We start from the raw sequence: 15,006 nt of genomic DNA on the forward strand, positions 1-15,006 counted from the left end.
CACAGTATCCTTTAAGACAAGGTGCAGAGACATATTATTTTCTCTGTAGAGAAAAGAAAAATAAACAAAACAAGAAAACACACTTGAGCTCTCTGAAGTCAGTGTGAGATCAGGAGACAAACCAGTACAAATTCCCAAGCACTGGAAAATCCCAGAATTACTTAAGATTCAAATTTAAAAACTAATCTCAGTCAAGTTCAATCTGATATAAAGTGATATAATGAAGAATGCTAGGAGTTTCATGAAAACTCAAGTTCAGTATAAGTGAATAGGGGAATTCCTTAGGGTCAGCAGATTTTCTTACTATTTATTTTGGTTAGTATAACAGATGGGTAAGAGAAGAGTATATTTCTAGAGGAATAACTGGAAATATGTAAGAGCATAATCAAATTATAGCTAGTTTCTGCTTAAAAGTTCAGGGTTCATTAGATCAAAGAAATAAAAAACTTCAGATACCCAGAGAGCTGTCATTAAAACATAAATTATTCAAGTATTTTGTGTCATATTGCACATATCATGAGAGTACAATCCCTTAAATCTGGAATAAAAAAGGAATCTGTTGGCTTTTAACTACACTGTCAATGTGTCACAGTGGGAATTTCTCAAATTATTACAAAATATTATAGAAAAAACTACAAGGTACTTTCATAATGAATACTAAATTTCAAAGCGATCTTGACATTTTCCTCAAATTGAGGGAATAAATTACAAGCATGGAAACTAAAACGATGTAAAGTGATATAGTTTAAAATGCCCAATATTTCTGCCACTAAGAGCAGCAATAAACCATGGTGTACAGCATAATAGTGTTATAACCTCTACCCAGTAGGGTGGGAACCAGGAACTCTGTAGATTTAATTCAATTCAAAAGCTACTTAGGAGGGTACATTTCTCAAGATGGAAGGGGCTGGGCCTGAAATATAACAAGGACCTGGATAGTCTACATCCTAAAACATGAAGCTGTGTGTGTCTGATGATGCAAGGAGAAACTAGTGCTAAAATCCTACCAAGAAGCTGGGAGGGAAGGGTAGATGGATTCTCAAGATTTAAAGGTAATGAAACACGAAGGACTGCAGTGAGCCTGAGCAGTACAGCTAGTACAGAAAGGCAATGAAGCATCTAAATTCAAATTACCACTGGGTAGAAAGAGTAACCACTGGGAAAGGGAAGGACGGTGCCAGGTACACGAGATAAGCAGTATTGGTGCTAGTGTGTTAATGCCACTAGTCTTGGCACAGCCCCCCTAAGGCCACACTCATACCCTGGGGAAGGCAGTGAGTGTATACATACGTGGTGGCTTGTATACAGATGGCCCCAAATATTGTTCTACTCCATCTATACTCTTGTGTAGTCCCTTCCCACAATGGACCAGAATCAGTCTGTTATCAAAAGAATATGACAGAAGTGATAACATGTCACATGTTACACAAGAAGGTGCTTCCCCGTGGCCACATACTCTCTGCTCTGTGAAAAGTCAGTTGCCATGTCACGAGAGCCTGAACCCCCCCTCACCCCCCCACCCCGAGTGAGGAACTGACGTCTCTTGCCTAGAGCCATATAAGTGAGTTTGGAAGAGGATCTTCCAGCTTTGCTAAGTTTTGAACGGACTACAGTTTTGGATGATATCTTGATTATAACCTCATGAGAGACAGACAGAACCATCTAGTTAAAGCTGCTAGTAGATTAGAAATTATGATATGTTTGTTTGAAGTTGTCAAGTTTTAGAGTAATTTCTTACACAGTAATATTTAACTAACACAGAGTTGTAGTGCTCCAGTTTCAGAGAAGAGATGTTAAAAACTATCATGCTTTCTATCTAAAGAACCACTAGAGCAAGAGCAGCAATGTCCACTAGTGGGCGACATTAATATCACAGCTGGAGTCAAATTACCTTGGATAGAAGGAACTGGTAAATTAAATTAACCCTGCTAATTTTAATCCACCCCACATAGCATTTTATTAAAGACAGAGATAAGCACCATCACAAAACCACCAAATAATTAAGGTAATTCCACTGTACCAAGTGATACTTCCAAAAACATTATTATTATTATTATTATTATTATTTTGGTACTAGGGATTGAACCCAGGGGCATTTACGCACTAAGCCACATCCTCAGCCCTTAAATTTTTTTTTTTTTTTTTAAATTTTGAGACGGGGGGCTGGGGATATGGCTCAAGTGGTAGTGTGCTTGCCTAGCATGCGTGAGGCACTGGGTTCGATAATCAGCACCACATAAAAAAATAAAATAAAGATATTGTGTCCACCTAAAACTAAAAAATAAATATTAAAAAAAACTGAGATAGGATCTGTTTCATTAAATTACTTAGGGCCTCACTAAGTTGCTCGGGCTGGCTTTGAACTTGTGATCTTCCTACTTCTGCCTCGTGAGCTGCTGGGATTACAGGAATGTGCCAGTGTGCCTGGCTCAGTGGCCAAATTTAACAGCATAGAAAATTAATGAAAGCCATTCCTCTACTGAAAGGAGAACAGCAGCATATTAATATCCATAGTAATGATAACAGCAACATCTTGCATTAATAATTCTATATGTGATGTTCAATAAAGTAATCAATCCTAATCCTATACTCAAGGAAACAACTTCATATTAACTTCCTTAATATTCTTATATACTTCTTAATTTTTTAGAGAGTGGTATTGCTCTGTGTTCAGGCTGGCCTTGAACTTCTAGGCTCACACAATACCCCTGCTTTAGCCTCTCCAGGAGCTGTAAATACAGGCAAACACCATTATGCCTGGCTCTTCTTTTATTTCTCTATTTATTTATCTATTATAATAGAGTTACATGGAAATTTAAAACAAAACATCTCACTGACTGATATCTTCCAGCACAATTAATTCAATTACACCTTATTTGTTTTTCTAGTTGGATATACTGTGAATCATGAGCTTGAGAAATTTGGGATTAAAAATCTAATCAACATAATGACTATAAAGTTGGCAATTTTCTAATGGTCTTTCAAACTTTGCAAAGTTTGGAAAGTGTCCATACTTCCTGGCATTTGTGTCCATTCTTGATAACTTTACAGAGTTACCAAGCTACAGATCTGCAAAGTTATCAAGAATGGACACAAATGCCAGGAATACAGGTTACTGATGCTTCCTTCATGTCTTCTAATAATGAGAGAAGCACATGAGACACCATCAGATGCTCTGTGAAGCACTGTGATAGTCAACACTAAAATGACAAATGAGTGGCCACCATGAATAAATAAATGAACAAATGCTCTGAGAGTTCATGATGTATGTCCACTACTGCACTGGGTACTTTCTTATCCAAGAAGAACTCTTTGCCAATCTGTGAGGATGGGATTATCTCAATTCTACATAACCAATTAAGGATCCCAAGGTCACCGAGGTAAAATGCATTCAGATCCATTTAAAAAAAGTAGAAATGACACTATGGTATACTGATTATACTTTTGAAAAAATATTTATGGTGTGCTGTGTTAAACGTGGTCCAGGGGATAAACAGGTAAACAAGCCAGACAGTTCACTGTCTCGTGAACGCCTGATAGGGGAAAGGACTGACTTTAAATAGGGTGTCCAGTAAGAGTTGCTTTAAGAACATGACATTGAAGCAGAAAACACTTCGGATAGCTTCTTCAAAGCATTCTCTCACACCAATACTATCAATTTCCTTGTCACTTTTCTTGTGTTACACCTCTTCCGTTGGACATGAGGGTGATCTCTGACACCCATCCTTCAGAAACTCCTCTTACTTATTCTATACAATTCTGTCTCTGGATTTCTTTTCTTCAGGTAAATACACAGTCATTGAGTGAGCCCACCAATTTCACTGCATTCACAGACCCCCTTATGCTGAAATCCCATATCTGTATTTTCAACTGTATTACTAGTTTGAATGCAAAATCCAGTATATCCAACTGCTTCTAGGAGATGTCTCGTAAAAACCTCAAACTCAAAACATCCCAAGCAGAACTCTTTCTTCTACAAACCCACTTCTGTGTTCTCTATCTCAGTAAATACATCATTTTCTCTCTTGTATCAACTGCCAATTCTTTTTTTTTTTTAAGAATTTTAATATTTATTTTTTTAGTTATCGGCGGACACAACATCTTTCTTTGTATGTGGTGCTGAGGATCGAACCCAGGCCGCACACACGCCAGGTGAGCGCGCTACCGCTTGAGCCACATCCCCAGCCCCAACTGCCAATTCTTGAAGAACTTTCATTTAAGATGTCTCAAACCAATCCTTTCTCTCTCCTTTTCCCTAAGCCCACCTTATTATTTTCTCCTGTACAAACCCAAAATCTAATAGATTTTTTTCTTTTGCTGATCTATAGTGTTGTTAGAGTGAGCTTTCCAAATATCTAAATCTGAACATATTACTTCCTTCTTTAAAACTTTCAACGGTTCCCTATCTAGCTTTTAGGATCAAGTGTCTACACTCTCTAGTGTAACATACAAAGCACTTCAGATCTGGCTGCTGCCTTCTGTTTTTGTTTTCCAAGAAGCACCATCTTTTCTTTCCTCCCTTCTTTTAGCCTCTGTTTTTCTATAGAATGCAGTTTCTCCTTCTGTTCTGCACAGATCTCTCTCATGCTAAGAAATAAGTGAAGTAGTTTTTATTTCATTAGTCCAAACCTTAATAAGAAAAAACAATAATGCTAATGCAGTGGTAGACTGATATAAAACAAAAAAAGGGAGTGTGGGTGGGGAGGGAGAAAAAGCATTCAATAAGAAAAACAATGAGAAATCAAAGAGACTTGACAAATAATCATTTCTGTGCCACTAAGTGAATTCAGAAGATAATAACCTGATGTAATATATGACCCTCTGAAGTGGCATTTGTTCAGAATGTGAACTCAACAGGCATATGCAATGCAATGCATTATTTATTCCCAAATTATTGCCAAGCTGACTCTGGTTGCTAACATACTGTCTAGACACCCTAGACTGCTCTACAGCTCTAGAGCAGACCAGAGGCTAAAGCTATTCTTTAAAAACCTTTTAAAAACTAAAGATTATAATTTTGAAAAGCAAACGCAGATAAAGATGGCTATAAGAGAGAAAAAAACAAAAAGACTTCAGACACCCTCAACATTATTTTATTCAAGATTCCTCATTCTAAGTTTGACTGACAGACCTATAGGTCTGCTTTTAGGCCCAGCCAAGTCTTAGAGAAACCTAGAGAAAGTTTCTCTTCTTTGATTCCTCCCAAATTTTCATCTTTTTTTTTTTTTTTAATGATTTCTGTAGAGCTGGATTTGAGGGCACAGGGTGCCTTTACCAACATGAGAACACCTAGCAGATACATCAATTCAAGCCTGGGTTGGGACAAACTTGATAAGAAAGGTCATTTTCTCTATCATTCTCTCCTGGCTTCAGTCCCAGAGCTACTCAGTGCTCCCCGGCCTATTCTCATCTTCTCTACAAGGGAGCAAGGAACAAATGAAAATTAGCCATCTTATTCTTTAGATAGAAAGAATTTCAAAGTTAGGATTGACTCACATAATGCCACCTCTGGGACAATGCCCCTGAGCTGTCCTCTTACTTCACAGACTGACTTATATGTTCCAGTTTATACTTTCATTTATCATATACATGTCTCTACCCCTGTGCATTATGAATAGTACTGTGCAAGAATTTCTGATTCATTTATCTTACTATTACAAGCTTCCTGGGGCAATGCAATGTCTTGTTCATCTTTGTATCTTGAACATATAGCAGAGTTTCTAGTAAGTTAGTAGTTAAGAGTCAGACCATGGGGAATCAAGTCCCAGCCCACGTTTAGTAGTGTGACTTGAACAAATTATTTAATATGTGTGGACCTCGGTTAGTTCATTAAATGTGGATGATGAAACGACTATCCTCGTAGTGTTGGGATAAAATGAAACAATGCACATCGAGCACATGAACTGTGCCTGGTTCACAGTAAATTTTCAAGAAATGTTAGCCAGTATTTTTATTATGTAGTATGTACTCAAACTTATTCAAATGCTTGAGACTGCTACACGTTTTTATCTATTTGCTACAGGTACAAGAATATGTTCAGATTAAACACTGGTCTGTAAATTTGCAACCATCTTCCTTTATACTATTTTTCATTTTACTGTATTGCATTTTAACTTTATTGAAAACTGTATATCCTGCTGTATGTGAGACTAAAAAGTTAACTATACCTGAATTCTGAATTCCAAACAAATGACCTATGAAATTAAAAAAAAAAACCGGCACAGAGCTCATTCATTGAAAGCATTGTGTTTTAAAAAATGGTTGCTAAGGATATTTGAATGATAGACTGGGGAAACGTTTCCCCTGGAGAAAGATCAAATCCTCATGATTCATTTATAAGCTTTTTTTTCTTATGGCCAGTTTAAAATGATCTTAGAATATAACATTAAAAGATAAGTGATGACAGGAAGATCCTGGAAACTGCCAAGTATTACAAAGTTATCTGCAAATCAAAAAAAAAATTATCAATCTCTAACAGTTTTATGTACTTTAATGATCAATCTGAAAGGTCAGATTCAGAGTGCTAATGTCTCTTCACAATCATGACCACACTAGGGGACAGTGGTGTGTGCCTATAGTCCCAGCTATTCAAGAGGTTAAGTCAGGATTGTTTGAGTCTACGAGTTCAAGACCAACCTGGGCAACATAGCAAGACCCTATCTCAAAAAAGAAAAAGAGAAAAAAACTATCGAAGAAAATTAAATTCTTACTCTATTATCTTTATATGGACATACCTATTTTTTAAAAATAATGATCATTTCTTTTAAAGACCCCTTTCCTCACAAAAAGACTACAAGGTTGTATGGATCATGTTACTGATCTGATTTCTTCATTTTTAGTGGACTTCGGCACCAAAATTAGATTATTTTAAATAAATAAGAATTAAAAATACTTTCTATATGTTTGGAATAATGACACAGCTGAGGAGGCAAGAAGAGTTTCCTGGGGGAAATGGGAGTAGCTATATCAGAATTCTAATTTTTCTATTTCCCCAAAACTTGTAATACTATTTTAACTACATAAATTTCTGGTGAAAGCAACTGATGTCTTTTTTCCCTCCCCTTTTATTATATTTAGGAAAATGACTGTTATGGTCTTTCTTCCCAGTTTTGTAAGGGTAAAGCAGTTTATGCTGGCTAAGTGATTTACCTTTTTTTTTTTCTCCCCTTTAAGAAAAAAATACACTAGTAAAATACTTTGGCTTTTGTAATAAATATGAAAGTTGCAATTTATTCTAGTGAAGGTTATTATTGTTATCTTAATAGGTTTTTTTTCCCCTTTAAACATATACTTGGTTTGTTAAAGTTAAAAATGTCTAAAACAGACAAGTAAAGTAACTTTTAATAAACCCTTCTATTAATTTCTCGAAAATTCAAGTTAAAAACATCTTAGGATGGAAGAAACTAAATAATTTATTAATACCTATATTTTTCTTTGTAGAGGCAAAAGTAGAAGAATCAAACAAAATCAAATCCCATATTATTTCTTGGATTAATTAATTGAGGGAACTCTCAGCACTGAGTTTACATAATAGAGTCCCTTTCCCAGAAAATAAAAATGAAACGAAACTGGGCTATGAGGACTCCAAGAGTGTTCTAGTTTCAAGCAAGTATTTACTTGAAAGGTTCCTTTGCCTTCTGGTCTTCTTTTCCATAATATTTTGGTTAGCAAAGGAGTTGAAGTCTGTCCCTTAGTATGGGTCGCTACATTAGGGCAAGACAGAATTAATTTTACTTCAGCACTAAATTTAAGGAGTTGGGTCCAAAGATGTCCATTTGATGATTTAAAAAGTAGATGATTCTAGAATCTCCTTAGGCACTTTTAATCATCTAGTTATAGTTACAAGCTTTTAAAAAGTTACTTAATATTCAACTTAAATTAACCCTCTTGGACTGCAGATGCCACTCAGTGGTACAGCGGCTGCTTAGCATGCGTGAGGCCCTGGGTTGCCCTGGGTTGAATCCCCATCACCAAAAACAAAAATAAAACAAAGAATTAAGTCAATCCTTCATAACCCACTTGAATCTAGTGTATGAAATATGATATGTCAAGAGCTTTGTAATGTTTTGAACAACCAATAAAAAAAAATTGTCAAGCTAAAAAAAAAAAGAATTAAGTCAATCCTCTTATTTATTTATTTTTGCTCTACTCTTATTGACAGATAAGAACAATTAGCATAGTTCTTTATATCTCCCTTTTATTTCTCTTCTTGATTGAATGAATCCAGTTAACTTCGATATTATTATTTATATATATGTATTATTTTTAGTTGTAGGTGGACACAATTCCTTTATTTTATTTTTATGTGATGCTGAGGATTGAACTCAGTGATTCATGCATTTTAAGCAAGTGCTCTACCACTGAGCCACAATCCCCAGCCCCCAATATTATTATTTTTTTAAGACTGGGAATATAAGACAATCATTATTATTCTTTGAATTGTATCTAGTTTACTTTCAGATAATTGATACTCATGCCTTCTTAAAATGTGACAATTTGGTTATGCAATAAACATATGGACCCCAACTTAGTTTCTTTGTTGCATATTCTAGAATTAGATTCTTTTTGTATAAATTAGTTTTTACTTTCCTTTGACATGACAGTTCCTTTTCCCCCTTCTTGCCCCAAATTAAAATTAACCATAATTTTTCAAAGACTTTTTATTACCTTTCATTTTTGACTGACATCTTACTTGCTATAATCGTCAAGAAATCAACGAATATGTTAACTGGAATTAGACTTGGCACCTGTCTCTAAGGCACTCAAATTCAGTAGTTCTTGGTAGCCTTAGAAGGAATTCTTAACCTCAAGTGTTTTAAAAACTAACCTTGTATTCTTAAATCATTCCTTCAAATCCATGTTATTTTGAGTTTCCCAAAAAGAGAAAAGGTAGAAAAAACAAATATAATATGAATTAAGTGTTTTACCTTTAGTTTGAGATGAAGTTTCTACGAATGATTTCTTTGGGACTCAAAAAAAAAAAAAAAAAGCTTGAATTTTAGGGATAGAAGAAGACCAAATTTCTTGGGTATCTATAGCCTGTCTTTTCCCAGTTCCTTTGCCACTCATATGACCAAGAAGAAATGCACTGTTCTTTTGTATTTGTAAGATGTTATACTAACTAGCTACTTAATTACATTTAATCATGGAAATCATTGACTTATTTTAAAAAATGTTTTAATGCTCCTAACTATAAAAAGAGAAGAAATAGTTCGATCTAAAAGGCAGTGTGGAACAGATGTGAGTTGGAATCATAGCTCCACCATATAATTGTTCTGTGACTTTCACCTCTTTGAGCTTTAATTTCTACATCTGGATCATGGGTAAAGTACCACTAAAGCTGACAGGGTTGAATTAAAATAAAGAAGTCATGTAAGATATGTAAAGTGCCTGGATCATAGTAGACACTTAATAAATGTTCACAGATTCTTCCTTCTTCCTTGTTACCTCTGAATTATGTTTCATAGATAAAAAGCATTCTCTTCACTCTCAAAGCTACTTGTTGAGTAAAAAAAAAAAAAAAAAAAAAAAAAACCACAATAGATCTTCTTGATCTGAAATTTTATAGTAGATAAGTAATGAAATAAAAATAGTAAGAAATAAAAAATAACAGAGTTTATAAAGTTCTTATGAAAGTTCTTATTAATCTTTTTCACTTTCCTCTTAGCTGTGAAGATGAGATTAAATTTCATACTCAATGAAGGAATAAACCATTCAAACTTTTAAAAATGAAGTTAGAAGTGTTTTATAAAACTAAAAATTGCTGCCATTTTCCAGTTGTTGTTTTTTTTTTTTTTTTTTTTTTTTTCAGAAAACACTTAAAATCCATGACCTATTTAGGTATCTACTATATGTCTAATGCCATGGCAGAGGGGGTAAACAAACAAACAAACAAAAACCCCCTGAAATCACTTATTAAAGGAATAGTACATGCCAGGTGGTACATTAGTGTGACAGGGTTGCCATAACAAAATTCCATACACCAGTGGCTGTTAAACAACAGAAATTAGCTTTCTCACAGTGCTAGAGGCTGTAAGTCCAAGAACTAGGTGCCAGCAGGATTAGTTTCCTTTAAGGCTTTTCTTTTTGACTTACAAAGGCCTCCTAAGTGCTTCTCCACAAGACAGCCTTTTCATGTACTTGCCACCTGGTGTCTCTTTGGGGGTCCAGATTTTCTCACCTTAACAAAGACACCAGAGAGATTAGGACCCACCCTAATGTCCTCCTTTTAACTTAATCTCCCCTTCAAGGTCCTATCTCAAACAGTGATATTTTGAAATACTAGTGGTTAGGGCTTTAATATATGTACTTTAGAGGGACACGATTCAGCCCATAATAAAATATCACCTCATTTAACCACTGTGGTTTTATGAATTGGTAAGGCTCTAAGAAAAAAAATAATGCATCAGACGTCACATAGCAATGATTGAAGCAAAATTTTAACCAAGGCCTCATTGGCACCAAAAATGATGCTTTTTCTGCTATTCACACTTATTCAGAGGAATTCAAAGCTAGTTGGGAATATTCGATACTAACTGATAAAATTTTAAACAAGGGGGCTATGGATACAGAGGCATTTACTCACTGGGTCTGTGTCATTATATTGAAAGAATGGATTCAGGATTAATAGCCATTTATAGAACATTATTACTATGTGTCTACTGGTCACCTCATATAAAGAGCTGCTGACTGATAAACAGGACCAGTCTTGGTACATCTTGGTACAAAGCCTACAAATAATCCTAAATCAATGTCAAATGCAAGACTGCTTTTTAGAATAAGTATCTTAAACATGACTACTTTTATGTTTCTTTTTTTCTGCATTTGAGTGTAGATTATATGCAGGGACATATGCATGAAGTCCTTAATCTGCTTTATAATTTTTCACCCCTCTGGCAATCTACACAATCTTCTCTGTAGCATCTCTGGATAAAAGCCCCAAGTCCTATGCTCTGCCTTTGGAATTCCACTTGCACTTTCAGGAATGAGTATTAGGCTAGAGTGTAGACAGGCTGGCACCCGCTCAGCTCTAGCATGACCATGTATTGTCCTTTGAAGTTTGTTAAAAGTACCTTCTTACTTTATGTTTTACTCTCTAACTACATTTTATGGATTCATATTCTGTGTTCAACAGTTAACTGTATAATTAATAAAGTAAATCATTTATGTTTCCAGATTACACTATGATGTTTCCAAAGAAGACAAGTCTGCGTATGCATACTAGGGACCCAGGCACATAACTTAAAGTCTCGTAAGCAATCCTTACACAACAGTTATTGGATGAGGCCTATATACTGGAATGTTCCATTAAGAATGCAAACTTCACAAAGCTAAGCACAATGCATATGTATGTATAGTATATACATAATACATATATAAAAATGTATCTGTTATTACAGCATCTTTAGTAATTTTATATATAAAACAGTGAACAAAATCGAATTCACTGCCTGAGAAGTATCTGCTTTCCCTAGAATGAAAATATGTTGAGTATCCCTAATCCAAAAATAAAAAATCCAAAATGCTCCCAAATCTGAAGCTTTTATAAAGCCACAAATGGAAAATTCCACATCTGACCTTATTTGATGGGTTAAAACACAGGTACACTAAGAATACTGTATAAAATTATTTTTAGGCCAGTATACGAGGTGGATATAAAACAAGATGAATTTCATGTGTAGAATGGGATCTTTCCCCAAGATAACTCAATATTTACACATGAAAATATCCCCAAATGGAAAAATAACAAATAAATAAAAACAAATTCAAAGTCCAAAATACTTTTGGTCCTAAACACTTTTGGTAAGAGATACTCAAACTGTGCTAACCTTAACATTTACAAATAAAGTTCTAGGAAGCCCAGTGTTCATTAAATGCATCATTCTCCATTCTATGAAGTTCTATTTTGAACTCCATCATCTGCATCTGTTTACTGTGGCAAGATAATTGGCAAGAACCATTGTACTGTGGTTTTTATTTTATGTACAACTAAAAAAAGCAAAATATCAACTAACTAGTAATGAGGCATTATGATTAAATTTCTGGTTAACTGAGAGCTGACACAACAATAATTTTTGCTTCAATTATTGTTGAAATCTTTTCAGTGATTTTAGATTGTTGTGTTCCTCTGCATGCAGCAGAGAAATTTTTTTGAAATCCAAACACTTTTGCTAATGCTACTTGGTCTCGTGCTTTATGCCAGGGAGAGGGAAGCTATCTATCCAGCAGTGCTAAGGGAATTTGAATAGGGAAGTTATAAAGCTTTCTAAGTGTGGTAAAAATTTATTGACCTTTTACTATATGTACAGTTCTTGCCAATTATTACAGGGGTTTCAAAAGCCTCCATCAGAAGCTTGGCATAAATTGTACAAATCCATTACTTTGTTTTCTGAGGTAAATTCTATGAATATTAATTACATCATTTTAAAATAACAAGTACACAAGCATATTTCAAAGTTTGATCTGATTTTTAACATTATTCATCCTGCTTTTTTTTCTAGATTATGAATATCAAACAGCATTCTTATGGATAACTGGAATTCACTTGTGATTTTTTTTTCCAAACTGTCTCAATTGAGTCAAGTGCATGAAAACGTGGAACAGTAAATCAGAACTGGGTGGGGGACGAGTCAGCAGATAAGTATAAACATGGCTTAAAAATGAAGAAGAATATTTTCATGTGCTTTTAGTTTCAGTATTTAATGTTTTGAAATTCTAAGTAATATTAAAGTAAGAGCTGCTGGAATAAAAGAGGTTGAGAAACAACAGTGTGATGCAGTTTCAATACAACTCAAGAATTTAGAGAATTTGTTGTCTCCAGACAAAAGTATATATAGAAGTCATTTGATAAATGTCTTGAGTAGAAACATTAGCCATTAGCCTCACATGTACCTAATTCAACAAATACACATGTAGATAATGGCGATGCCCTTAGAATTCGGTGCCTAGAAACTGAAGAGTATGACTGCCTAAACTCTGAGTGGAAAAGTAAGCTTGTAAATCACCACAGTAAGACAGTGTATAACTTTGAACACATATATTTTTATTCTATATTCGGTGTTAATAGCTGATAATTACCTTTGCAAACTTTCATAGATCTATTTATCACCACCCCCCATCTCTACCTTCTAGTGCCTTCCACACAATAAACAAAACTGGAGATACATGCTCAGTGTGAGAACACCTGTAACCCCTCAATTCCTTTTTTTCCTCAAGCATGGTATCCAAAGACAACTATCATTTACAATATAGACTTTGATTTTCAGTTGTAGGACCATATTACTCCATGACATTTTCACAGGATATGTACTTACTTCCCTTTGGTCTGTAGATCACTGATTAGGTTCAAATCAATCAGCTGGGGGTGGATTGAAAGAATATGTACAGTATAGGCCCTCCTAACCCAGTGGCTCTACATACATGCATGAGGGATCTCCTGCAGTCCAAGAAATACCTACCTCTAGCTTCAAAACATCATGCTGAAGTTTACGCTGAAATTCAAGGAAGTTTTTGATGGTCAGTTTCCCCTTGAGATCAGCTCCAAAAAAATAGGTTGTGAGGGCTGAACATAAACCAGACTTGAGGGTGTTACCAGTAGTAGGACGATCTCTGTGACGCATACCCATGCTGGTTTGAGAGCGAATGATGCTCTGAACCTAAAGCAGAATCAAACCCGCACCCCAGAAAAACATCATGAAAGTGGGAAAGCATAGAAAAGAATAAGTATTATTTATTTTGTGCCTGTACTAGTCAACTATTATCTCTTTTTTAATATTTATTTATTTATTTTAGTTTTCTTAGGTGGACACAATATCTTTATTTTTATGTGGTGCTGAGGATTGAACCTAGTGCCTCACGCATGCCAGACGAATGTGCTACCACTTGAGCCACATCCCCAACCCCAACCATTATCTCTTTTAATGCATAGCAACAATCTTGTGGGGCAAGTTCTACTATTATCCTTCTTTGATACATGAGGAGATTGAGGCACACAGAGTTGTATTCAATCTCACTTGGTCAATGTCAAGTGGCTAGCAAGTAGCAGAACCCAAAATCTAACACACACGGCCTGACACCTTTATAATTGGGATGTTCTCAGAAAAATTTCCCTCCAGAAAAAAATATTTGTTTTGGGGGGACTCACTCGCACAAACAGGACAATCATAAACTTTACAAGTGTGTCTTCCACATTTCAGATGACTTTTCCTCCCCTTTCTTCTCCTCCTCCTCTCCCTCTCACTCCTTTTTTTTTTTTTTTTTCATATTTGGGTTTGAACCCACGGACCCTCCACCACTGAGCCACATTCCCAGCTTTTTTTATTTTTTTAAATTTTGAGACAGGGTCTTGCTAAATTGCTGAGGCTAGCCTTGAACTTGGGATCCTCCTGTCTCAGCCTCCAAATTATGGGATTACAAGTATGAGCCATTGTGCCTGGCAAATTCTTAACATCTAAGAAAACACATTTATTACAATGATACATAAAACACAAAGGTGGTATGAAATAATACTCTAAGAAGACATGGGAAATTTGTTCAATCTTTGAGAAACAATAATTCTTGGGACCAGAAACAGTGGCCTACCTATGTAAATGAATTTTAAAAGGCAAGTCTATAGACTTATGCAGTGGCACACACCTATAATTCCAGCAATTTGGGAGGCTGAGGCAGGAGTATTCCAAGTCAGAGGCCAGCCTCAGCAACTTGAAGAAACCCTGTCTCAAAATAAAAATTAAAAAGGGCTTGAGATGTAGCTCATAGGTAGAGCATTAATAAAACTCAAGAATTTAGAAAATTTTTTATCTTCAAACGAAAGTACAAATAGAAGGCATCTGATGAATGTCTTGAGTAGAAACATTAGCCGTTAGCCTCACACATACCTAATTTAACAAATATACATGCAAATAATGGTAATGCCCTTAAAATGTGGGCAATATTTCTTATATTTACAGGACTGGTATAAGGATGAGAGATAATGTATGTAATGTATGTAAATTATCAACAAACAAC

General features: G+C 35.2%; 1 protein-coding gene across 2 annotated transcripts in view; it reads right to left on the reverse strand.

Moving 5' to 3' along the window:
- Micu1 (mitochondrial calcium uptake 1) overlaps window positions 1–15,006 on the reverse strand; it is a 197,754-nt gene that overhangs the window by 59,427 nt on the left and 123,321 nt on the right. For both annotated transcript variants that reach the window (XM_076834763.1, XM_076834764.1), the window contains exon 8: window positions 13,458–13,655. In XM_076834763.1, the coding sequence (XP_076690878.1) occupies window positions 13,458–13,655 (198 nt within the window). The remainder of the gene's footprint in view (window positions 1–13,457; window positions 13,656–15,006) is intronic.

The sequence above is a fragment of the Callospermophilus lateralis genome, chromosome 15 (assembly GCF_048772815.1).
Source record: "Callospermophilus lateralis isolate mCalLat2 chromosome 15, mCalLat2.hap1, whole genome shotgun sequence".
Lineage (NCBI taxonomy): Eukaryota > Metazoa > Chordata > Mammalia > Rodentia > Sciuridae > Callospermophilus > Callospermophilus lateralis.